The sequence below is a fragment of the Mustela nigripes genome, chromosome 12 (assembly GCF_022355385.1).
Source record: "Mustela nigripes isolate SB6536 chromosome 12, MUSNIG.SB6536, whole genome shotgun sequence".
Classification (NCBI taxonomy): Eukaryota; Metazoa; Chordata; class Mammalia; order Carnivora; family Mustelidae; genus Mustela; species Mustela nigripes.
Window position 1 is genome coordinate 130,470,536 of NC_081568.1, and position 25,572 is coordinate 130,496,107.

At 37.8% G+C, this 25,572-nt stretch overlaps 1 protein-coding gene across 1 annotated transcript in view; it reads left to right on the forward strand.

Annotated features, from left to right (window-relative positions):
• The window catches only part of MAN2A1 (mannosidase alpha class 2A member 1), a 168,192-nt gene that overhangs the window by 26,453 nt on the left and 116,167 nt on the right, over window positions 1–25,572 (forward strand). The window contains exons 3-4 of the mRNA XM_059418347.1: window positions 1,772–1,916; window positions 14,823–14,994. Coding sequence (XP_059274330.1) covers window positions 1,772–1,916; window positions 14,823–14,994 — 317 coding nt within the window. The remainder of the gene's footprint in view (window positions 1–1,771; window positions 1,917–14,822; window positions 14,995–25,572) is intronic.

The following is a 25,572-nucleotide window of genomic DNA, read 5'->3' on the forward strand; positions in this document are numbered from 1 at the left end:
CTTTTCTTAAATTTAAGGTCAAATGTGCTCTGTTCTGCCAGTTAGCACAGAGCTGTGTTTAACTTGTACCTTAGACCTGCAGCTGGAATTGGGTGACAGGTCCATAAGGAGCAAATATGTTACAGTTGGACAACATGGGTTGGCTCTGGCCTCCCTTCAGAGTAGATGTTTCCACTAACTTCTGGGGACAGAGAACGTGAGGATCTTGAAGTCATGACTCACAGGCCAACAGCTGGGACAGATTTGGCCAGGCCTCACGCTTATAATCTTATCAACTAGTGTGTGACCAGGTTCACACACTATCAGGATTCTGTGTTGTGAAGGTTATGTCTGTTTTTGTGAGTCTTGGCCTTGTATAGATTTTAAATTAGTACCTTTTAAAGGAAAACAACAAAAAAGGAGGGGGCTGTTAAATCTGGGCTGGACATTGGGGCGCCTGGGTGGCTCAGTGGGTTAAGCCGCTGCCTTCGGCTCAGGTCATGATCTCAGAGTCCTGGGATCGAGTCCCGCATCGGGCTCTCTGCTCAGCAGGGAGCCTGCTTCCCTCTCTCTCTCTCTCTGCCTGCCTCTCCATCTACTTGTGATTTCGCTCTGTCAAATAAATAAATAAAATCTTTAAAAAAAAAAAAAAAAAATCTGGGCTGGACAGAAACAACTGTGCTGCTGAACAACCCCAGAATGTGGGCAGAGCGAGGCAGTGTGGGACAGGGCAAGCTGCAGGGCTAGGAAAAGAAGGAATAACAGAGACTGCTTACACATCCTCCTTTCCAGCTGGTTCCCAAAGAGTTATCGACTGTTCCTTGGGAGCATTTTATTTTATTTATTAAATAAATTCATACATTGTGAAGTGAGATGTTGTTGCCTTAAAATTCTTTGTATTCATTTCTTACATAATGGCTTGGTATCTTTACATTTTTTTGTGGCCTGCTTAAATATTTTATAATATATAATAATTTTACATAATTTAAATGTTATCAAAGACATTTGCGTTCTTTGTCCCATTTAGTATTATAGAGGGGATGAAAAATATAAGTTTTTAGGTTTCTTTTTTTTCCTTCAATATTTTTTCCTTTGTATCCAAAGAGGTTATTACCTAGGACTATTACATTGGAAATGTAGGCAACATTTGAACATTTAACAATTTCCATTTTCACATGATTATGCCTCATTGACTCAGTTGTAGTTTTATTTTTAGAATGAAGATAGTAAATAATATTTGCTAAGAGAAGGAATAGCTGTAGATGCATTTCCATTCAGATACAGATTTTAAAATATATGTGATTAATTGTAAAAAAAGGACAACTCGAAATAAAAAAAAAATTATCGATATTGTGTGTGAAAATCCTTAAATATTTGGTCATAATTGCATTTCATGAGAAATTTTTTCTTTGCTAAAATAAAAAAAGAGATTTTTTTTTTCTTTGCTGTTTAGTTCCTATCAATTTCTATTAGATTGTATTAGAAGTCAAGCAGGGCAAGAAGTAATTGAATGAACTTATTTTTCATAAGAAGCAGATGGGGGAGGGGCTTATTTATCAGAATAGTTAAGTAACAGTAACATTTTAAGAATTTGAATGGTAATTAAATGTTTTCTGCCTTAAACTCTTCAGTTAATGTACATAGAAATAACTTTATCTGGTAAAATACATACAGGGTCAACACTGAAGAGCTCTGAGCAAATATTTTCCAACATTAAGTTCAAATTAAAAATGGTAATGCATGGTTAAACTTACTCTTTTTTCCCCCTTTATTTTGTCTTTTGTATTTTTAGATGTTGGATGTTTACAGTCTAATTCCTTTTGACAATCCAGATGGTGGAGTTTGGAAACAAGGATTTGACATTAGCTATTTATTTAATGAATGGGACTCTAAGCCCCTTCAAGTCTTTGTGGTGCCTCATTCCCATAATGACCCAGGTAAAATTTGCACTTCAAAAAAACTACAGGTTATTAAGCCGCTGTACACACAGAGTATTTTAATGAGAATCTGGTAGATCCAGTTTCTCAAATGTTTGAGACATTATTCGTTGACTTATTACAGTAACAGATTTCTTTTATATGTCATTGTATTTTGAGTTTTTATTTTTATCAATTTTTGTGCCATTCCTGGATAGTACTTGTACAGTGTAAAATGGTAATAAGCACAAGAAGATATTTGTTCTGGTAATGAAAAGTTGCACTCACTTAAAGTGCTGATGTTCATTATAGTTACGTCTTATAAAATACTGCATGGGAGAATTACTTCATGTTCATAAACTCTGCACTAAAAAATGCAGAATTCTCGTGGGAATGTTAGAATCTTTAAAATGGAAAAACAGTGTGAAGTGGTTAAGAGTCTTGGTCAGGTGGACCTGAGTGTGGAGTCCCAAGCCCCTGGTGTGAGACAACTTTAGGCAAGTTACTGAATATGAAAGTATAAGTATTTTTTCCCCAGTAGAATCAGGATAAAGTACCTACTTCATTGGATGAGATGTAGAAGCATGACGCATGGCTCCAGGAACTGCTGTCATTATCATTTTTGTTATTATTTCATATGACAGCTTTTGTTATTTATTGGGGCTGGAGACTTTTTCCACCAACGTAAGGGAAAATCGCTAAAGTTACAATGGGAAACATGATTCAGTGTAAAGATCTGTTAGAGCGAGTACACTGGCACCAAGTAAATACGTCATGAATTTGGTTGCCGGACTTTTGGGGGCATATACTTCAAAAGACTTCCTTTGAGGACTGACTTAACGCTTCTGTTATTTTTCTCAATTTCTCCATTTCATCATTACTCATCTAGTATCATCTACTCACCATTATTCATCTAGTACTTTGAAGGCTTTTTCTTTACTCCCAACATTCATTTATCCCTGACTTATATCCCTTCACATTGGTTTATTGGCATATGTTCCTTTTTGTTTCTAAGACAGTAGAACTTGTTACTTTAGGTCTGGACCCATGATTTGGTAAAGTTGTATGTGTATGTTTGTGCATACACATGTGTGCTGCTTTTGAATGTGAAGGGTACTTGGAGACAGTTTGGATGCTGAAATGTTTGAATTTCCATAAAACTTCAATATATAGCATGCACGGAGGTATAAAATATGTGCAATCAGTATTTTTCTGGAATTTGTAGTGAGCACATGTCATACTTCTGACTTCGGTTTCTCTGTCCTTGGACTTAATATCTTTATCTTTTCTTAGAAATGCCTATCAGTCTTATTAACCATTCCTCTTAAATGTTTTGTGTCATATTCTTCCTTAGTGTTAGCCATTCCCTTCAAATCCAAACTCCAATGGCTGGGCATCATGGAAAGACTGCAGGGATCTAGAACCAGGCAGAATGAGGCAGGCATCCTGGCTTTGCTGTATACTGGCCCCAAGTCCTTTGGGCGTGATTATCTGTCAAATGTAGATCATATGGGTAGAATAGTATCTTCAAGTGATAATTAGTTATCAAGTACATACAAATGGTGATCACATGTGGTTAAAATTCCTTTTGCTATTTACTTGTATGCCAGATTGAAGAGTATATCTGCATTTAGGGTATGTGTACTAAAAAATAGATCTTTGTTTATATCTAGACTTACAGTGAGGTGAGGTGCTCACACAGTACACATGGGATCTGAGTTTGCCTGTAGAACTACAGATGATTTTCTCTGTAAATCTCATTCACTCTGAAATACCCCTTATTGAGTGTAATAATGGAAGAGCCCCTCTAGTATTTAAACTGTTCTCTCCTTTCTTCTCTGCCGGCTATACACAGTTTAGTTCTTGTCACTTAATTAGGTGTGTGATGGGATTCCACTATGTCCAGTTTCTTATAAATACACTTGGCAGTATGTCTTGCAGGTTCTCGTGTGAACCCATTTCTCCTCCCTCTGAGATTTTCTAAAGACTTTTATTATCTCCTCCCTTTTTATGCCATCCTCAATTTCCACCAGTCTCATTTTTTTGTAATTCTATAACACGTACACTAAACTATAGTAATAAAAATTTGTAGTTTACCAGGCAGTGTGCCAAATGTTTTATGAACATGGAATGCTCACCATAACCCTTGAAGGTGAGTGTCATTATTCATGACTAAGACGTCACCAGCTCGTCAAGCTTCCGGGACCAGTAAGTGGCACCAAGGAATTCCTCGTTAGTTTCCCTGGATCTCCCACCCGAGTACACTTGAAAGACAGAGAATATGTGTGCCTCCCGTCATTGCCTAGCACCACATTTGGCATATAATAATCGCTAAATATAGACAAGGCCTTCTCGACCTGTCTCTGTGCCCCTCTGAAGCTACTTGAACTTCATACACTTTGCCCTGTTTGCACACAGTCTAAGATCATCAACACTTAGAGCATTTCTGCTTTGTCTCCTCACTTGAGTGTAAGCTCAGTGAGGGCTGAGACTTTGTCTTATAACCAGCACGTCGCTAACGCCCAGAAGAGTAAGCAGCACATGGTACTGACTTACTTGGTTAAATAAGCTAATGAACCAGGGAATGTGGCTCTGCAGTCTAAGATGAAACACTGGACCTTGACATACATTTTTCTTTAGTTTCCTTCCCTCCATCTCTTTTTCCTGTTATCCTATTTCTCTTCCTTAAAAAAATATATATATTTAAAATATTCTTTGGAATTTTAAATACAAACGGCAGATGATATGAAGCTCTTCAAGGGCAGGGATTGCCTGTGCCTTTGAGATTTTGTGTCTTGGCATTCCAGCAGTAGTTTGTGTGTTATTCCCTGGGGAGACTGTCTAGTCAGTGGTCCTCACTGCTATTGGTGACTCTGTCTGTTGGTATGTTAGCAACCACAGTTGAGTCTTTTTGTCTTAGTAAAAGATGTTAATGACCCTTACCCTCAGGCCCTTCACCACTTGAGGGATAAATAATGGCCAGACACAGACCTTTTAAAGCGAAAGCGATTTCTGCTATTAAGCAAAGTGCTAGAGAACAGAACCCGCTGTCTTTTCTTCATAATTTTCATTGCTCCTTCACCAAAGTAGAGTTGAGGTAAACTAAATTATTCTGTGAAGAACTAAATGAATGATTCGAATCATGAAGAAACCCCTCTTTCAGTGGAAGAAAAGAGATAAGTGTGTGCACAAACATTCCGAGTCAAAATGTGACTTCGTAATGGGAAATCTTCGTATAATACTCCTAAATGAATGTGCAGTTAGGCAGTTTACTTTCTAAATGAGATTTAGAGAGATTTGTTTGCATTTTCTGCAGCAACAGTTTAAAACAAACTTTAGCTCTGTGGCTTGTTTCGTCGATGGAGTTTTGTCTATTGGGGATAGGAGTGTTTGAGACAGACTTTTAAAAGACTCCTCTATTGCGTTCCCTAACTTTAAGATTACGTTGCTGTGTTTTTATATATGTTGGTATTTTTCTTTTTGGATGAAGTTCTGATATCTCACAAGACAGATAAATTTCAAATTATGTTTGTATTTTAATTCCTGATCGTGCCTTCTTCCAGTCCATGAGGACATGTAACAATTGTCATACAGTATTTTATGTGGCTTACATGAGTTAAAACAAAATTGGAAAGGAATTGTTAAGTAAATGCTGATAACTTTGTACTGTTACGCTTTTGAAAAGTTTTGAATCATAGACCATGAAATTAAATGTCAGTTGATTGATACATGTTCATGTTATATTCAATAAGCTGATTAAAACACAATTACAGCCCCTTTGTATCTGCAATCTTAATTCTTTCCTTCCCACTACTTAAACTGCTGAAATATTTAGTTAATTTTCCTTCAAAGAAATCACAGTGTGTAGAGAGCAGATAAGGTATACTAAATGGAAAGTTGGACAGCATATTGTTAGTTAAGCAATTTGTAAAATGAACATTAGAAAATAATCCCCCATGTGGTATGACTCCAAATAGGAGAGAGACCTAGGCACAGGAGCCACAGTGGAAAATCATTTTATTTTGCACATTTGCAATTCTTCTAGAGTTTTTGTTGATTCAAATGAGTGAGTAGGATTTTTCACTTTTGTTTTGAAAATTAAGAAAACAATTTTGCTTTTAGCATTATATGATAATTTGAAATGTGTTTATGTGTGCCCTTCTTTTTTTTTTTTCTTTTTAAAGATTTATTTATTTATTTTAGAAAGAGAGAAAGCAGGGGAGAGTCTCCCTACTGAGCAGTCTCCCTACTGAGTGCAGATCCAGACGTGGGGCTCAGTCTCATGACCCCAAGATCACGACCTGAGCCAAAATCAAGAGACACCTTTAACCATCTGAGCTACTCAGGTGCCCCTATGTGCCCTTATTCTTAAAAAACGAGAAAGACCAAAAACGTGAGGCAGTCACAGAATTAAGTTATTGGAAAGGTTTTTCTGTTCATATATTGTTCAGCACAGTCAGAAGAAAAGAGTTCCGGGCAGCCCTAGGTAGGTATCGCACAGGTGGGTGAAAACAGGGGAGACTTGCAAGTCCTGCTGCCAAAGGAACCTGCAGAGTGGAAGGAGGAGGTGGTCAGGAGAGGGGAGGTTTGTTCGTGGGCACAGTTTGGGGGGCACTTTGTTCTGTTCAGTAATTGAGAGCTAAACTGAGTTCTTGGTTTTGACTACTGTGATGGGAAATTTGAGTTTCTGGAGCTTAGATAGTATGGAGGAGAACCGAGTAAGGGCTGATAGTCATTGCCTGTCTTGTGTTAGGGGAGTGTCAAGTGTGTGTTGCTTCATGTAATCCATTCTGCAACCCTCAAAACTAGTAAATTAAACCCTATTTACCAGGTGAGGACAGTGAGGCTAAAGTAGGTATACTAATGTCTTTGAGATCCATCAGTTATAAATTGGTACAGGGTGGCCACTTAAAACTCAGATTTGCCTGATTCTGAGATCTCTGTTCTTTCTCTTTACTATGCTGCTTCTCCAGATACTTTCTTTAGTTGATTTTCTTGCTTTATGGGGATTAACTAATTCGGCACATTTATCTGAAACTTGGGTTGTTAATAGAGTTGCCAGATTTTTTAAAATTTTTTTAGATTTTATTTATTTATTTTAGAGAGTGCTCAAGCAGGGGAGTGGCAGAAGGAGAGAGACTCCCCGCTGAGCATGGATCCTGACTCCGGGCTTGATCTCAGGAGACTGAGATGACCTGAGTTGAAACCAAGAGTCAGGTGCTCAACCGACTGAGCCACTCAGGAGCTCTTTGGGTTGCCAGATTTAACTTAAAAAAAAAAAAAAAGTAAGTTAAGCTTACATTTCCAATAAACAATTATTTTTTTAGTGTATTATGTGTTCCGAATATCATATGGAACACATAGTAAATATTTGTTCATTATTTATCTGAAATTCAAATTTAACTTCGCATCCTATATTTTATCTGGCAATCTTAATTAAGAAAATGTTGGCATTAAGAGTTAAATGTTTACACAGCTCTTTAGAATTATTTTTTTAAGCAATCTCTAGAATTGGTATATTGAGGTTCTTTTTCAGAGGGAAAAGGCTGATTGTTGTGGCTCTGACTGCATTCCCTAGGAGCACATAGATCAAGTAGCACCTAGAGATGTGGTAGTCATCAAACAGGTCCCCATTCTCCCAATTTGGTTACTTTTGTCTGTCTTTCAAGTCTGGGTCTTCAGAGCTCACCAATGCGCCAGTTATACAAGTAATTGCTAGTACTTACGGGAATTTTCTGTGTTTCAGGCCCTGTTCTATACACATATTAAATCCAGTTCTGCTCCCAGCAACTTTATGGCAAAAGTCTAGTTATTACCCTTATTTCACAGATGAGAAAACTGAGGCAGAAGAGTCCAAGTAATGTGTTGGTGGTAGGGCTGGGCTTGAACCCAAGCTGTCCAGCTCTGGACTCAGGACTTGGAAACATTTAATATTGACTCTTGAAGGTAATACTTATGAAACCACAGGCAGAGCTTCTAAGGAGAAGATCTTTTAAATGTTTCCACGTCAGATATCATCTACTGTAGTATGATTAATCATATAAAACATTTTATAACTATCTCGCAGAAGTAGACCCCTCACTGCACTGTTTCCCGTCCTTTTTCCTTCTGGTCTATCCTTATTAAAATGGATGTCCCTGTCCTCAAATAGTACTTGAGTACATGAGATGGTGAGTGGTTTTCCTCATTGCTGCATATTTTACAATTAGCAAGTCATTTAGAAGTAGTATTTTCCAGCTTTTAAATGGTTTCTTTTAGAAACTGATAATTTGCCCTGCATTTGCCTGATTGTAAGGCTAATTAGCCTGATATACTCAGAGTAACTCCTTGAAGGAAGTCACTTTTACTTTTGCTTCTAAAGATGTCTCTCATATTATAGACACTTTTCATTTTTTTTCAAACCACTAAGCTCTGTTTGGGGAGGACATATTAGGGTCTGGCGTGTCCTGTGAACTGATGCTCCTGGATGGAGTCCTTAACAAGGGAGGGAAGTGACTTTAGCCCAGATTTAGAAATTTTTGTGGTGGTTGATCTCATAATGCAGGAGTCAAATATTGAGGTACACAGGTCTTTTAAAGGGCATTTTGAAAAGCAATATAGTAAGGAGTCACAATTGGGCATTATACATACAGCTGTAGGATGAACAAAACCCCAGCTTTCCTAACAGTAATGCAAACGGCTCCCGTGGTGTGGGATAGAATTTCCAGTGAGGACATCTTACGTGGGTTCAAAAAGTGCTGTATCTCAAACAACTTAGTGGAAGTGAAGCTGATATGCTTTGAAAACTATTAGATGACACTGAATCACCTGGAAAAAAGGTGAGGTGATTCTGGAAACCCGAGTTCAGAAGCATATACAGGATTCAGCAGGCCTCTAGGTTTTGAAAGACTCACAGGTCTCTGGAAAACCTCAATTTCATCCTCGAGTCTCTCTCTCCTCCCTCTCGGGAGCATCTGTCAGCATATTCTCTTGATTTTGCTTCCTTGGCCTCATGAATGTTTTCACGAGAATTTTTGCAGGGGCCTCGTTTCCTGTTTGTTTTTTACTTTACCTAACCTTCCTTCATGTATAGTCTATAGTATATGTAATATACTATATATGTATATAGAGTATATATGGTGTATAGTATATGAGTATACATCTTGTATATTCATTTTTGAAAGCACAGACCAAAACACCCTAACTTCCTTTCTCCTAAATTTTCAGCAAGATTCAAGAACGGTTTAGAGGATTTTCAGTGATCTGACCCCCACTTCTATTTTTATTTCTCTCCATACTCCCACTGTGTAAGCTTCCATATAGCCGTACCCGCCTGCCTTCTGCTCCCTGAAATTGACACAGACCTTTGTAGCTTAGTGTCTTTTCCATATGCTCTGCCTTCTATTTGGGAACTACCACCTTTTTCCTCTAGCCAGATGATGACTATTCTAAGAATCTCTTCTGTCCTTATGGTAGTAATTCACCACTTCTTTATTCCCACAGCATTTTGTTCATATTTTCACTGTGGAATCTCTTTTTACTGACTAACTTTATTGCTTTGCCTTCTTAGAGGTTTGAATGTGTTTGAATGAATAATCTGGAACAGGACATTGTTTTAAGCTCTTCCACAGTCTGTTGGGTTGAGGGAGGGTGGAGACAGGCTTAACTTGTAATAGAAAGGTTGCAATTAAAATTAACCATTAGATTTGATTAAAACAGATACAATAATACCAACTAAGATGGTATGTGATGCCTTAAGTGTAAGACTGGCTATTGCAGTCAACTGTGGAAGGGTTTAACAAGTGATAAAAGAAACCTGTTGATCGTATGTTGGTAGACAATAACATAATTCCTGAATTAAAGAAGCTTTCCTATTTTATGAATATTTGTACTTATTTTTAAATCTGCGAGTATCCTGTTAAAACAGAAGTAATCTGAAGCTTCAGTTGTAGTTTTTGTGTGTTTATTATCTGGCTATAATTATTTTTGACTCAAAATTTCTCATGTGTTCTTAACAGTTGGTACCTATTTAATTTTGTGTAGAATAAATATAGTTATTAAAAAAATCATCATAGCAGCTAAAATCACAATAGTGTAGCACTGATTTGAGAGGCATGCCCTCTTTGGGTTGTGTGTTTTAAATCATCTTAGGGCTGACATAGCTTTTTCTAAATATAAAATACAGCCTCAAAAGACAATGGTCAGAGATTATTAGGTTAGCATCAGAACGGACAATGAATGCGTTAGAGCTAATTGTGTATGTGTGCCGTGTCTTTTCCTTTTGGTTTCATTTCTAGTTGAAGGAATAAACTTACATCTATACTTCATATACCTTCCCCTCGCCCCATCCTTTCGGCCATACATTTCATTCATCTATCACATACTTACTGAATTCTTGACAGTGTAAGCTTCATACCAGGTGCCAGCTTCATGAGAATTGACTGCTTTGAAGTTCAGGTTATAGGTTCTTAAATTTGTAGGAATTGGGGCAGAAATACCTGGAGGCCCTCAGACCCTTTGTATAAACATTTAAAAGTCATAAATCACATTGATACGTTGATAAATAAAAATAGGTCTTTTTCTCCTGCCTTGAGAAACAGAACCGTTATCAGGAAGGCCGGGCATAGGTTGAGATGCATCAGGCTCCAGTTCTCCACTGGAATGTGTTGGTGTGTGTGGAAAGAGCCAGCCTCTGGTAGCCCAGTTCCATCTCCCAGAAATGGCCCTGTCCTAAACCTGCCCTCCTTTGCTTGCACACACCCCAGGACTCTTCCCATACCTCTGCAAACTGCATCTGCCCTGCCCATTGCTCAGGCTAGGGAGGTTACCACCTGTAGGCCGACTGTCTATTGAAGGCCCCTGCTGGGCTCTAGAAACTGTCTTGGGGCCATTTGAGTACAGATTTCTGGGCCCTGGTACTAGAGAGGGCAGGCCAGGGCAGGCTCTGTGTGGGGAGGTTCTTTGCTTTGGGAATTTACTGTGTGAAAGGAGTGTGGTCAGAGGAAGAATGGAACGATCCCTCAAGTGTCCAGGGCTCAGGAAGGGATCCCCTTGCCCAGGTCTTAAATGGGTGCTGTGTATGCCCTTGAACCAGATAAAACTGAGTGTTCCTTCTGAGGATGAGAGCCCCACAAAAAGTCTTTGGGCTTTGAAGCTAGATCAAGAGTCAAATTTTAAAAAATTGTGTTTTGTCAGTGAACAGCTACGAGATGTTTAATTGTCCATATGCATTAAAAATAAGCAGTAGAGTTGTCAACTTTACTAGGTTTTATATTTTAGAACTTTTTTTATGATAAAATAGTGATAGCGAATTTGGAGTTATGCCTGACTTATAGAACTTCTAATTATGTATTCTTCGTTTCAGATATTTCCCCACTTACTAAAAAATGGTGATTAGCTATTTTATGGGTTAGAGTGTTGTTAGAGGGGAAAAAGAGGAAATGGAAAGGTATTCTTCGTGCTATTCTAGCCCCGGTTCAATTTCCAAGTGTATTCAAGGGAAAGAAAAAGGCTGTGAATTGACCACTTAAGTAAATCAGTTTGCTACTGAATGTCCTAAGATTATTAAATCCAGAGGTAGGAATATAATTTTATGTCCCATACAACTTTTCATAAAATACTATCTTTCTGATTGGTCTCATGTTAATATACAATTGTAGTTTTACAGTAATTGAGGAAAAGAAAGAGCCAATTCAGTATAGAGGGAATACTTGATTACTCTATTGTATAAGAGCAATAAAAGCTAATTTACTGTTATATTACTCAATATTGAAAGCTGCAAGAGGCTATCTTTTAGTTCATTCTTCATTAATTGTGCTGTATTGTAGTGATATTAGTATCTATTATAGATGAGTTTTATGGAAGGCTTTTAAGTTGACATCTCGGAACATGTATTTTGGCTCACGTAAATATCTTTGACATATTTTCTGTGTGATTGTGGAAGGGCAAATGAAGTGTTGAAGGCAAAATGGATTAATCAGTCACTGTGATTTCTTTATGAAAACTGTGATAAACTATTCTTTGAAAGGGTCTTAGCTAATAACAAATTATAACCAATGAAAACACGTAATTGTGCTTAAAAAAGAAAAAAAAACTGTTACTTTTTCATCTTCATAAAGATGATTTCTTCTAAATTTCCTTTCTATGCTAGATTACCAGAGTTTTATTAAATTAATTTTGGAGTCCTTCTGTTGTTCATAGTTCTTTTCTTTTATTGAGTTAATAGCCAAATAATTAGGGCTTAGCTTTGACCCTTGTTGAAATTCAGGTCAAAGTTATGTGTGATGTCTTAAAGACAGTAATTTTCACAGAGACATTTCAAGAATTTACTGGTCCTTACTGCACCTATATAGTAATACTGTGGTACAGAAGTAGATGTTACTTACATACATGTGATTTTAGCTGAGTCTTGCAATATGTAGGTAGATAGGTGTTAAATATTACGATGGTACTTGGTAAAATAAATTCTCTCCACATCGTAATCTTTGTTTTTTGGATGGTAACAGCACTGATTTGTCCTAGGGCTAAGTTAGTTTGTAGGGGCTGCCATCCCAAAGTACTACAGACTGGGTGGCTTAAGTGACAGAAAATCATTTCCTTACGGTTCTGGTAGCTGGAAGCTGGAAGTCCAAAATCAAGGTGTTGGCAGTGTTGGTTTCTTCCGAAGGCCTTCTTGTATTGGTTTGCAGATAGCACTCTGTCTTTGTCTGGTCTTTCCTCTGTGTGTATCTGTGTCCTAATTTCTTTTTCTTATAAAGACACATTGAATTAGGACCCACCCTCATGACCTTATTATACATTAATCACCTCTTGAAAGACCCTTTCTCCAGACACAGTTGCATTCTGAGGTATGGAGGTTTAGGACTTCAACATAGGAATTTTGAGGGGACACAATTCAGCCCATAACAGGGCCATTCATTGAATTCTTTGTAAACCAAAGTTTTGGGTCACCAATATGTTTAAGATGTAGAACAGCTGGTTTAAATGTTTTAAATAAATGTGTACTCTTCAAAATTTAGATGCTAGAAATAACTTTTATTTCTTCTTTTACCCATTTTGATTGTAGAGATGGGGAAGGGACAATTAAAGACTGATGAAGATGAAAAAATAATAGTAACTAGTATTTATCAAGTCTTGTGTTATATCCTGGGCTCAGGTCTGAGCACTTGATTTTTTTTTTTTTTTTTGTCTTGGATCTTGACATGGTGGGCTCAGCAGTGAGTTAGAGCATTCTAGGGGTAGGTTGGATATTCTTTCCTTGTCTTTGGGAATCCAGATGTGGATCTTGCCTTTGTGTTCTGGGGCAGGAATCCAGGTTTGTATCTTAGCCAAGCAAAATGGAATTCTTTGCAAACCACTATTTAGTGAGCTATCTTTGAATTTTCTCTATGTACAAGCTTTTTGTTTGAACATAGAAAAGTTGAATTATCCATGTAGTATTTCTTTGGTGACTTTAAAAGTACTTAAAAGTGTCCTAGATCAAGAAAGTCCTATAAAGAATATTTTACACTGCATTCAAACCTACACTTTGTACATGCTCACTAAATAACTATGCATTAAATGAATAGATTTTAGTTAAAAGGGAGAAATATAGTCATAGTGGCAGTGCCCTTTTCAGAAGCTCGTTGTCAAAATCGTTGTATTGTCTTACCTGTCCTAGCAGATTTTAATATTTTTCTAGCCAATATAGTATATTTTAGATAGTAATTATAGACAAAAAGAACTAACCCATTGACCCCTTAATATTTTAGTCATCCCACATGTTTGAGGTTTGGAAAAAATAAAGAAGTCATTTAGCCTGGATGTATAGAAACTCCTACCTCTGTAAGATTTGAGAGATAAGAGGTTGTACTCTGAAGGGTCTCTTTGGCCAGTAGACAGCTAGGCATGATTTTGCCTCATCCGCTCATCATGTTGCTTTGATGCTCTGACAGGCAGGGCTATGCTTGGATGTATGGGTCTTGTTAAAAATGTTTCTTCATAGTAATGGGGCACCTGGGGGCTTAGCCAGTTAAGTGTCTGCCTTTGACTCAGGTCATGCTCCCAGGGTCCGGGGTTCAAGCCCCACATCAGGCTTCCTGTTCTGCAGGGAGTCTGCTTCTCTCTCTGCCTGCCGCTTCCCCTGCTTGTGGTCTCTTCTCTCTCTCTCTGGCAAATAAATAAAATCTTATAAATTGATGTTTCTTTATAGTGAAATTGCAAATATCTTTAGATAAAATTTCCAGGCTATTTGAGAAAAGTCCAAGAACTAAGTCCTCAATATCTGCAATTTTCTTTTGAAAAAGACCTGACGTACATGTATACACTTGTGGTGTTTGATTAGTGTCAGTTTGTGCTTCCAAAAAATGGAATAATTTACAGCCTTTGGAAACTAATGCCCGTTCTTGGCAGAATTCTACTTCTCTGTATTCATAATAGGGCTCTTAATTACCTTACTACTTTGCTTCTGGCTTTTAGATACAGTTTATTCTTGTGATTTTCTTTTTCTTGATTTAACTTACTAAAATGGGTAGGAAATTTCAGATGTCATATGAAAAGATACAGTTTTCATCCCATATTATGAGTAGTACCAGCTTGTTAATTAATGCTGTTCAGATTTTTAAAATTAAAGCAAATTCCTTAAATTAGAGATAGATATAAGTAATTGAATTTGATACCATAATTATTAAGCATAAATAAATACTTTTTGTCCTCAGGTCGTTTTCTCATTTTTTCCTCATTTCTATCTGAATTTTGCAGTTTTCAGAGTATTCTTGTCATCAGTGACTTTTTGAGTTTTGTGTCCGTTGAAATGGAATTTCACCACTTGAAACATTTCTGAAATTTTTAAATGTGTCTTCATATGAATGAAATATCTAAGGGCTTCCAAAGGTGATGCAATGGAATGTGACTCAGTTGAAAGCAGACATATGAATCAGACCTTTGTTGTATATTTGTGTCTTGATTTAGGTTGGTTGAAGACTTTTGATGACTACTTTAGAGAGATGACTCAGTATATTTTTAATAACATGGTCATCAAGCTGAAAGAAGACTCACGGAGAAAATTTATGTGGTCTGAGATTTCTTACCTTTCAAAGTGGTGGGATACTATAGATAAACCGAAGAAGGATGCTATTAAAAGGTTTGTTTTAAAACTGTTTTTTGTTTTTTGTTTTCTTTGTGTTTTTTTTTTTTTGTTTTTGCAATTTGGTAATATTAAACATTAATTATACACTGAAGTGTTGAATTTTTAGAAGGTAAAAATTCCTAGCCTTATTATCTGAAACTTAAAATATTTCTTCACATCCTTTTTTCCTTGTTTCTGGTTCATCTCTGAAAAAGTGACTTGAAACTTTGCTATTGAAATCCTGTGTTCCACCTTTGTCCCCGAAATTGAATTACTAGGTCAAAGGGGCTCAATATTTTAAACGGCTTTTGAAGCTTATAATCAAAGTGACCCCTGGGAAGATTGTTTCAGAGTATTCTTCTGTCTTCCATATAGAATTGTACCAATGTCTCTGCCTAGTTGGCTTCCAATATAATTTTTTTTAAACTTTGACCAATTTGGTGGTTGAAATATTTTAATTTCAATTTTTGATTACTGATAATGTTGCATATTTTCTCATATACACAGGCTAAGTGTTTTGTGAATTGCTCCATAGTATACTTTTTCTTACCCATTTGTAAGTTTATATGCATGTACATCAACCTTTATTTTCCCTCAAGTTATTTTCTTACTTATTAGTGTTTGATATACAGACTTAAAAGTTCTTATGTAATTGAACATATTAATCTGTTTTCTTAATGCTTTACTTTCCCAATCTAAAGATCAAATGAACAGTCCTTTCCCCCCACCCAGTTTAATTTATCATTCAGTTTTTAAAATGCTGAAATTTATCTTTTTAATGTGGTATGATGGGAGATTCTGTTCCCCATGTCTCCCTCCCTTCTGTTCCCACGAGGTTAAGGATTATCATGGCATGAACTGCTTTCTTTTATTTATTTAATATCACATATATAGCACTTACTGTTTTAGTGGCTGTTCTGAGCACTTCACAAATGATAACTGATAATCCTCTCAGCAGTCTGTGAAGTAGGTACAATGACTGTCCTCGTTTCACAGATAAAGACACTGGTCGTCTGGGGTCACCCAGCTGGGATGCTCCTGGCTGGTGTGCCATCCGGGCAGCCTGTCCAGCCCCACAGGCCATTCTCTCCCATGCTGTGCTCTGCTGCTGCCCTAAGATGTAAATTGTCCATTTTTCCCCCTACTGACTTGAAGTGCTGGTCTTTATTGTATTTAAATATGCATTGATTTCTGGGTTTTCTGACCTTTTTCATGGACATTTCTGCTTGATTCTAATTGTTGGGGCTTTAAGATCTGTTTTATTAACAGGCAGTTTAAATCTCCCCTTGTCTTTCTTTACTGAAAAATTCCGTTAATGAATGACCTCTTAATTTTCCCAAGGAGCTTTAAAATTAATTTGTTAAATTCTTCCTACCGTATCAGAAAAGAAAAGGGTTTTGATGGAAGTTGACACAAACATTTAAAGATAATTTGGGGAGAATTGGTTTTCCATCATTATCCATCAGACCTTTTGTTTTTTTCTTCTTGACAGGGCACAACATTCATAATCTTTGCTAGTGACACACACACACACACACACACACACACATACACACACGAGATGGGAACATAATAAAGATGCTGGTAGAGTTTTACATATGTTAGGTGGTTAGAAATACGCAAATGCTACAATAAAAGACCTGAGATTTGCTTGTAGACCTGGGTGTCAAAAGGGGTACAGATTGTGAGTTAGTGCAAAGTAGTAGAAAGTGGGTTATCTGAAACTTGACACAAAGTTTTTTGGCATATGTGGATGGTCATGAACACAGGCGGTGAACTGAGGTAGCTGGTAGACCTTGGAGGCACATGTGTACGTGTGTGTGGGTGTGTGTGTCTGTCTTATGTGTCCCTTTGTGGCTGATTCAGCTGGGTGCAGTTTTCTGCCTTCTTTTATTTTTTCTCAGGGACAAAATTTTACTTAAGCAATACAAAATTTGCTCCCTGATATAGTCATTCACTTTGGAGTAAATTTTTGTTTTTGAAGCAAGCATTTATAGCAGAAGTGACTGTACCTATTTTTGTCTCTGTTCCCCTGTTGACTTCCTTTTATTTTTAGGGATTTTATTATTTTTTAAATTCAGTACATAAGGATTCATGCCCGGTCTTTGCTTATTAGCTCATTCTGTCGTTCATTCTGCATCTGTTTCTTGAACATCTACAATGGGGCTCTAAGGTTTGGACCCTCTTGGGCTGAGTATTTCTTTTTTTGATCATAAATTTTAACTCTCACCATTAACAAATAACTATCTTTTCTCTTTTTAATAACTAAAATTACTATTACTACCACTCACTTGTAGTTTGTTGGGGTTTGCCTGATCTCTACTGTCCTTTTTACATTAAAGAGAATTCATTTAGAACAGCTGTTCAAATGGTTGAGCCCTGGAACCAGGCTACCTGGGTTCAAATTCTGACAACTCCCATCTACTGTGTGAACTTTGGGCAAATTACCTAATCTCTCTGTGCCTCGTTTTTGTTTTGTTTTTTTTTTTTTTTTCGTTTGTGAAGTGGGGATAATATTGGGACATATTTTATTTGTTTTTTATGAGGATTGAATGAATACAAATCTTAGCCCAATGCCTGGTGTATTTGAAGTCCTTAATAAATATTAAAAGCTCTTGTTATTTCAACTTTTGTCACTTTGAGCCTTACTCTTGGACACTCAATATAGATTTTAGTTCCGAAGTCATCAGGAGAGTCTTCATATTTTATTTATTTTATTTTTTTAATGATTTTATTTATTTGACAGAGAGAGAGAGAGGGAGAGAGAGATCGTAAGTAGGCAGAGAGAGGGGGGGAAGCAGCTCCCTGCTGAACAGAGAGCCTGATATGAGGCTAGATCCCAGGACCCTGGGATCATGACCTGAGCCAAACACAGAGGCTTAACCCACTGTGTCTTCATCTTTTAATAAAAGAATTTAACTATAAAATATATGCTTTCTTTCTTAAAAAAGCTTTTTAATGTATTGCTTCAGTGAAGATAACCTTCCCCTCCACCTCCCCGCTCAGACATTTTTAGGATTTTTAAAATTTTATCCATAAAGTTCTAAATTTTGACCACGTATCTAGGTATAACTTGTTATTAAATTTTCCGTCTGTCAGTTCAAGCATATCTTCGGCTAATGTGTTCTGCTTTTACTATGTACTGTTTTTATTTTCTTTGGAGATTGAATTTTCTAGTTATTGAGTCTCTCCTTTGCACATGCATTTTTTATTTCTTTGTTATATTTACTGTGTTTGGGAGATTCTTCTTAAGGGCTCTTTTTCTCCCCCACCTCAGATTCAGTTTTCTGGGCTATGAAACATGTTCTTTTCAGCCTTTGAATGTGTGGTTTTAACTGTTTTTGTTTGCTTGTTTTTTAGCCCTCAGTTCTGCATTCTTTATGTAGCACCCTGTAAGTCCAAATATTTTCCCCCTTTTTATTTATCCTTGAACAATAACAGATGGATATATACCTGGAATTTGTCCCAAAACAGAGAGTGAAACTGGCCTCAATTCCTTCCTGTTCTAACTAAATACTCTGTTTCCTTGTTATGGGTGTTAGTTAATATGGACTGGCCAGAGGCCGTCCCCCCGATTTCCTTTTGGGAAATGGTCTCTCAGCCATGTCAGATCCTCCATCTTCCTGCCTCAGGTCAGACAGGCCAGCTTTAGCCTGAGCTCAGCTAATCTGTATATTACTACCTAGCATTGTGAGTCATTAGTAAGCATCTGAGTGAAATGAGGGTGGACAGATGGAAGCAGGAGAGGCAGACGTAGAGGAAGGTTGTAGGTCATCCCTCACAGTCCTGGTACATTCACAAGACTCTTCCTGTCCTGGTCCCTGTGATTCCTGTAGCATAGCCTCTCATTTTCTTCCAGCCCTTCATTAAGCCTGGACTTGCCATCCTCTGTTCTGTGTGCCCAGCAGAGTCTCCCAGTGCCTTTTCTCTCCACAGTTGGCAGGTGTTGTTGGCAAACAAGAAAGCTAGCTGATGTATGTCCCTCAGTTCCTTTGTTGATCATGATCATCAGGACCCAGCAGCTGGAGAAGATGTCCCTGTCCTGAATAGGAGTGGCCGAGGGGAAGAGAGGAGCTGGGCTGTGGGAAGATGGAGAGATTTATGAAGTGTTTGCTCTCTGCTGGGTGAGGCTGCAGAGGCCAGGATTAGCTTTCTCCACTCAGTTCTTTGTTTTGTGACAAGTATGCCAAATAAGAGCTTTGGCCTGTCTGAAGGTCCTGCTTCACTAGAGTATAGGAAAGAGTCCAGCTACCTCTGTAGGAAACTGGGCTTGCTGCCTGCTGCTTTTTGTAAAGTGAGGCCATGCTTGATTCCTCCTAGCATGGCTGCGTTAGGGAGCTGCCTTCTGTGGCAGTAAGGACCTTGGGGTGGAGCAACTTCTCTGTAGGATGGGACTCGCCAAGAGCCCTCAGGTTGAAGTATGGAGATAGTGATTAGTGTCTCAAGATACAGCTTTGCTTCAGTGAAGTATCCATATGAAGTATGGAGATAGTGATTAGTGTCTCAAGATACAGATTTGCTTCAGTCCTTGGACCTCCAGATGAGGGGCTGTTGCCCAAATCTCTCCGAGTCCTTTCTTTTTATGATCTGTGACTCCATGTTGATTGTTCTTGTAGGGCAATGGCAAGTCAGTACTTGAATAGTTTTAGTTTCATCTATGCAGTATCTGCCAGAAATGCCACCAATTTATGGCATGAGGATAGTTTCCTCCTCCTTAGTCTAGCTTGTTGCATGTCTCTCTCTTTCTACACTGTTAGCCATTTTACTTAGGTTGAGGTGTATGAAATTGCCAGTATTTCACCATTTTTGATGTACAAAATATCAATTTCGTGGGAGTTAACCTAAGATTAAGGATAGAAAATGGTAAGATGTTGGGAGTGGGAATGCAAATTAGAATGTAATGCTAATTCATTGTCTTAAACTTTTTTGACAGATGCTATTTTGGCAATAGGAAATATTCTGGAATATAGGCCTGATCTTGATGATACCATTTTGCTTGAAGAAAATACTGTTTTTGTTTGTTTGTTCTTTTTGGTTTTTTAAAGTTTTTATTTATTTGAGAGAGAGACAGAGACAACACAAGTGGAGGGAGGGGCAGAGGGAGAGGGAAAAGCAGATCCCCCCTGCTGAGAGGAAACCTGACATGGGGCTCAATCCCAGGACCCCGAGATCATCTGAACCAAAGTCAGATAATTAACCAACTGAGCCACCAAGGTGCCCCGAAGAAAACATTGTTTTATGGCAACATTAGGGCAAATGAGTTTTGTTTCTGATCAAGTTTTGTCAAACTTTTCTCCCTTCTTGGTATAATCATTCACTTTTTTTCACTTATTACATTTATCTGTGGAACTAGGGTGATAGCATATTTTCCCCTACTTACTTAAACATTACATTCTTAGTATTTCTTGCCTAAATACATGTTTTGGAGAAAAATTAATAGATGTATAGGTGTGCTCTCAGGATTTAAAATTCTGAGCTTGTACTAAGTGGTGTTACTGATAGAATTTTTTTTTGACTGCTAGTATAATGCTTATGCAATGGCTTATTTTTTCCTTTTTGAAGATGAGTCTATGGATTATATGTCTGTACCTAAATTTGCAAGCTAGCTGTTGCAGAACAGAACCTGTTAATTCCAGCAGAGTTCCATGTAAGCTTTTATTGTCCCTGAAGAATACCAATTGATTGTGGGAACTTAACAGAAACATAACTCAAATGATCCCCATAATCTATTCTAGCAGTGACTTGTTTGATTCTCACCCCCTGTGGCAGCAGTATTCAGCTCTATACGCTTTTAAAAATGAGAACCTAGTTAACTAAAGGGAGATCCATGCAAACAACATCTAGCTTTTTTATTTTTACTTTTTGTGATTCAAAGTAATTTAATCAATTATAGTCATGGTGCCTACTTGTAACACATATCCAGTAGATTTAAAAGAAACTGCCTCCCATTAAATAATCAGCACATTTTCTGTCTATGCTTGTTTTATTTTTGAAAATGACTAGGATGTTAACATACTTTTTAGGCTTCATATTTGAATATTTTCTGGCTAAATGCAGTTAAATACTGCATGATGTTTATAATACATCAAAATGTGAATCCTTATTCAGAACCAAACAGCTGAAACATTAGCCTTAGCATTTCCTTGACTAGCGCCCAGCATATTACATGCTTATTTTTCCTCTCGACTCTGAGACACTGAGACAGGTTTTTAACAGTGCATGTGCTCTTGCTGTTGAGACTATGTTCAGTGAAGAAGCCCAATGAGTTGTTGGAATCTAGAACAGTTTATGTGTTCACCGAAGTCTTGACCAGCTTCCATGTGGACATTTTGGTATGAAATAAGGCTTCACATGTGTGTCGGGAGGAAAGGTATCAAAGTGAATGGTTATTGACATTACGGCTAATGAAAATATTTTATCTTCACCACATTGCTGGGTTTCATTGCTTTGCCAAGAATGCAAAGTCTTTTTTTTTTTTTAAGATTATTTATTTGAGAGAGACTGTATGCATGAGAGAGAGCACTAGCTGGGGGGCATAGGTAGGAGCAGGGAGGGAGGAGAAGCAGACTCCCCGCTGAGCAGGGAGCCCAATGCAGGAGTCAATCCCAGGACCCCAGGATCATGAACTGAACCGAAGGCAGACTCTTAACTAACTGAGCCACCCAGGCATCCCAAGAATGGAAAATTTTTCATCTTTATACCAATCCTTTCTATCTTTTTTCCTAGGTTTATATTTAAGTGAACCTTGTACTATTTTCTTAACTATCTGTTTGCTTATTGAAATCAGACAAATGTTTGAGATCACCTTCTTAAATAATACAAATCCAAACTTATTGATGTACATTTCAAGTATCACTATAAAAATGTACCTTTAAAGTTCTCATACAGGTTAATTTATTATACATTTTATACAGGTCAAATTTTACGGTATTTGACCGAAGGCTGCTGTAAAATTTGCAGAGCAATGAGAAGTTACAGTGTGTCTTGTGATGTTCAGAGTAAACTGAAGATTTGGATTGATTTTAGAGCCTAAAGATACATAGCATTTCATCAAAGGAATCAAAGCAATTCACCGGTGTCTAAAATAATTTGGGTTCTAAGTTGAAGCAGCCCCAATGAATATTTGAAAAAGTATAAGGTCCTCTCCCAGCTCCTCCATTCCCAGTTCAGTTCCTGGGAGGCAGCTTTTGTAACTTCTGCCTAGCCCTCAGTCATTTCAGCTGCCTGCTTCTGTTTACATTGTGGATTCTGGCAAAAGCCCTGAGGGACTTCTCTGATGTTCTGCCCACTGGATGTTTCCTTGGTCCCCCTAAAGGCTTTCTTTGCATCGTCAACCCTGACCACTCCACTGTCCTTGAAATTCTTTCCTCTTTTGTCTTCTGTGACCCAGAGCTCTTTCTCTCCTGTGTCTCTCCCTGCACTGCTGAGCATTCCTTTTTCATCCCCTCAATTTCCTCCTCTGCTCACTTCCTCCACATCCCTTTCTGGCCCGTGGGGTCATATCTTTTGCTTCTTCTCTTCATCCTGCAGGCACATCCACCCTGTTGTTGTAATTACGAGGTGTCTGGACTGTTTCCAGATCTAAAGCTCCAACCTCAACTTCTTTTTTCCCTGTTTAGTGGTAATAGTAACAGCGAACACTTCCTATGTGCTTAACGTATACCAGGCAAGGTATAAGCTCTTAAGTGAATTTATTCAGTCCATCCTATAGCTTTCTTACGAGTTAAGATGAGAGTTAAGTTTCCTTATGAGGAAACTGAGGTAGGGGTGTAAAGGAACACCCCTAGGATCCTCCGGCTAATAAGTAGGACACGAGAGCCAGGCAGCCTTGACCCAGAACCAGTGTCGTTAAGCATTGTGTGTTCTGTCTTTCCATCTGCCCGTTCAGGCCACATCCCGTCAGTCCCCTAAGCCTTGTTAGTTACGCCTTTTTAAGTATTTCTGTGCTCTGAACCCCAGCTCCATCCTCATTACTCTTTGTTTCCTGCTGTTATGAAAACCTCCAGCTGGTCTTCCTGTTTCTAGCTCTGTCTGTGAAATGGAGGTGTCCTCCATTTCTCCAGCAGAGTTAGGATTCTAATATATCATTCTGTCCATGTCATTTCTTGGCTTTAAAATGCTTCATTGACGCTTCAGTGTCAAAAGGTACAGACCCATCTCTTTTGTCTGGCACACACTGGCTCTTGCTCTGATACCTCCCTCCTTGTCCACACTTAACCTCTGATCACTTCCTGCCTCCCATTCTACTCTTAGCCCTGCTGAGCCACAGGCGGTGTCCTCAAACTCATGCTATTTCTTGTTTAGGACTTTGGCCATGAGTTGAAGCTTAAGATTTTTTTTTTTTTCCTTTTGTGCACTAGATAATCTCAGTCTTACTCATTTTTCAAGACTCAGCTGAAAGATGATCTGATTTCCAAAGACTTCCCTTATTTACTCCACATCATTTATTCAACAACATTTACTGTGCTAGGTTCCAGGGATATAGGAGGTGAGTAAGACAGGCCTGATTCCTGTCTTCAAGGCAGAACTGGGAAGACATGTAATTAAACCTAGTATCACAATAAAGTGTTTCCTTCTATGGAAGTAAGAAGGGTGTCTTCGAAGGCTTCCTAAAGCAGGTGGTATTCAGGCTGAAACCTGAAGGAGGTTTAGAATTATCCAACTAGGTAGGGGTAGAGAAGGAATTCCAGGTTATGAGAGGAGAATTGTGATTATGGGCCAGGGATTAGCAAGAGCTTGGCATGTTCAGACACCTGGAAAAAGTTTATGAGGCTGCAGCAGTGGAGGAATGTGTGTTTGCTCAGGCTGGTTAATGTCTGGTCATCAAGGAGATACAAATTAAAACTACTACAGGTTCTACCTCAGACCCTTTAGAATGTCTAAAATCACAGATCATGACAGCACCAAGAGTTGACAAGAATGTGCAGCAACTGGAACTCTCATGTTGCTAGTGGGAAAGAAAAATGGGACAGTTGCTTTTTGAAAAGCCCCCAGAGTTTTCCAAAGTAAAACATACATAATGAGACCTTAGGAGCCACCTGCTAGGAATTTACCTAAGAGAAATGAAAACATGCTCACAGAAAGACTTGTTTAAACCTTTTCATAGCAGAGTCTTTCATGGTAATTTCAAACTGGAAACATTTCAAATGTCCATCCAGGAGATAATAGATGAACAAATGTAGCATATTCATGCAGTGGAATACTGACGAAGTCTAAGAGTAGCTAAACTTATCTGTTATGGTAGAAATGAAGAAGTAAGAATGTCTTTCTTTTTTGGACCAATTGAAGCAGGAAATGATTAGAAGGGGGCATGAAGGAACTCTCTGAATTAATGGAAAAAGTTCTTATCTTTTTTTTGGTAGTGATTACGGGGATGTAAACACTTGTCAAAACTGATCAAACCAAACGTGTGTTGTGTGTTGTTATCTCAATTAAAAGTCATTTTAAAAATACAATACAACCAGGAACACAACGATAGTCTGTTTATTAACATGAAAAGGGATGCATTGGTATAGAAATAAGTAAAATAAGTTGGTTAAAAACTGTGCCTACCATAACCCCTTATGCATTTATAGCAAGATGGTAGATTTTTAAATTTTATTCTTTAATCTCGTATATTTTCTGATTCATTATGAGTGAGCATTTTATTAATTTTGTTTTGGAAAATGAGAAAATGAGGTAATATTCATTATACAGTTAAATATTTAAAGACTATCCTCTTTTTTTTGTTTTCTTTTATTTCTTTAGTTTTTGTTTAAATTCCAGTTAGTTCACATACACTGTTATATTAGCTTCAGCTGTACAATGTACTGGTTCAACACTTACATGCAGTGCTCAGTGCTTATCACAAGTGTCCTCCTTAGGGGCGCCTGGGTGGCTCAGTGGGTTTAGGCCTCTGCTTTCAGCTTGGGTCATGGTCTCAGGTCCTGGGATCGAGCCTTGCATTGGGCTCTCTGCTCAGCGGGGAGCCTGCTTCCTCCTCTCTCTCTACCTGCTTCTCTGCTTACTTGTGATCTCTGTCTGTCAAGTAAATAAATAAAATCTTCAAAAAAAATAAATAAAAATAAATTAAAAAAGAAGTGTCCTCCTTAATCCCCATCACTATTTTGCCCATCCCTCCACCAACACCCATCTGGTAGCCATAAGTTTATGCTCTATAGTTAAGTGTCTCTTTCTTGGTTTGTTCCTCTTTCTTTCCTCCATGATCATTTGTTTTTTTGTGTGTCTTAAATTCCACCTATGAGTGAGATCATGTGGTATTTGTCTTTCTCTGAGTTACTTCGCTTAGGATAATACACTCTGGCTCCATTTACATCATTGCAGATGCACGATCATTCTTTTATATGGCTGGGTAATATTCCATTATTTATATGTGTATATATAAATATATATACATATACATATACGTGACACACACACACACATACTTATATAATATATGGCATCTTTAGCCATTCATCAGTCAATGGACATTTAGGGTCTTTACATAATTTGGCTATTGTTGATAATACTGCTGTAAACTTTGGGGTACAGGTATCCCTTCAAATAAGTATTTTTGTAACCTTTTGTTAGGATAGTTCTATTTTAACTTTT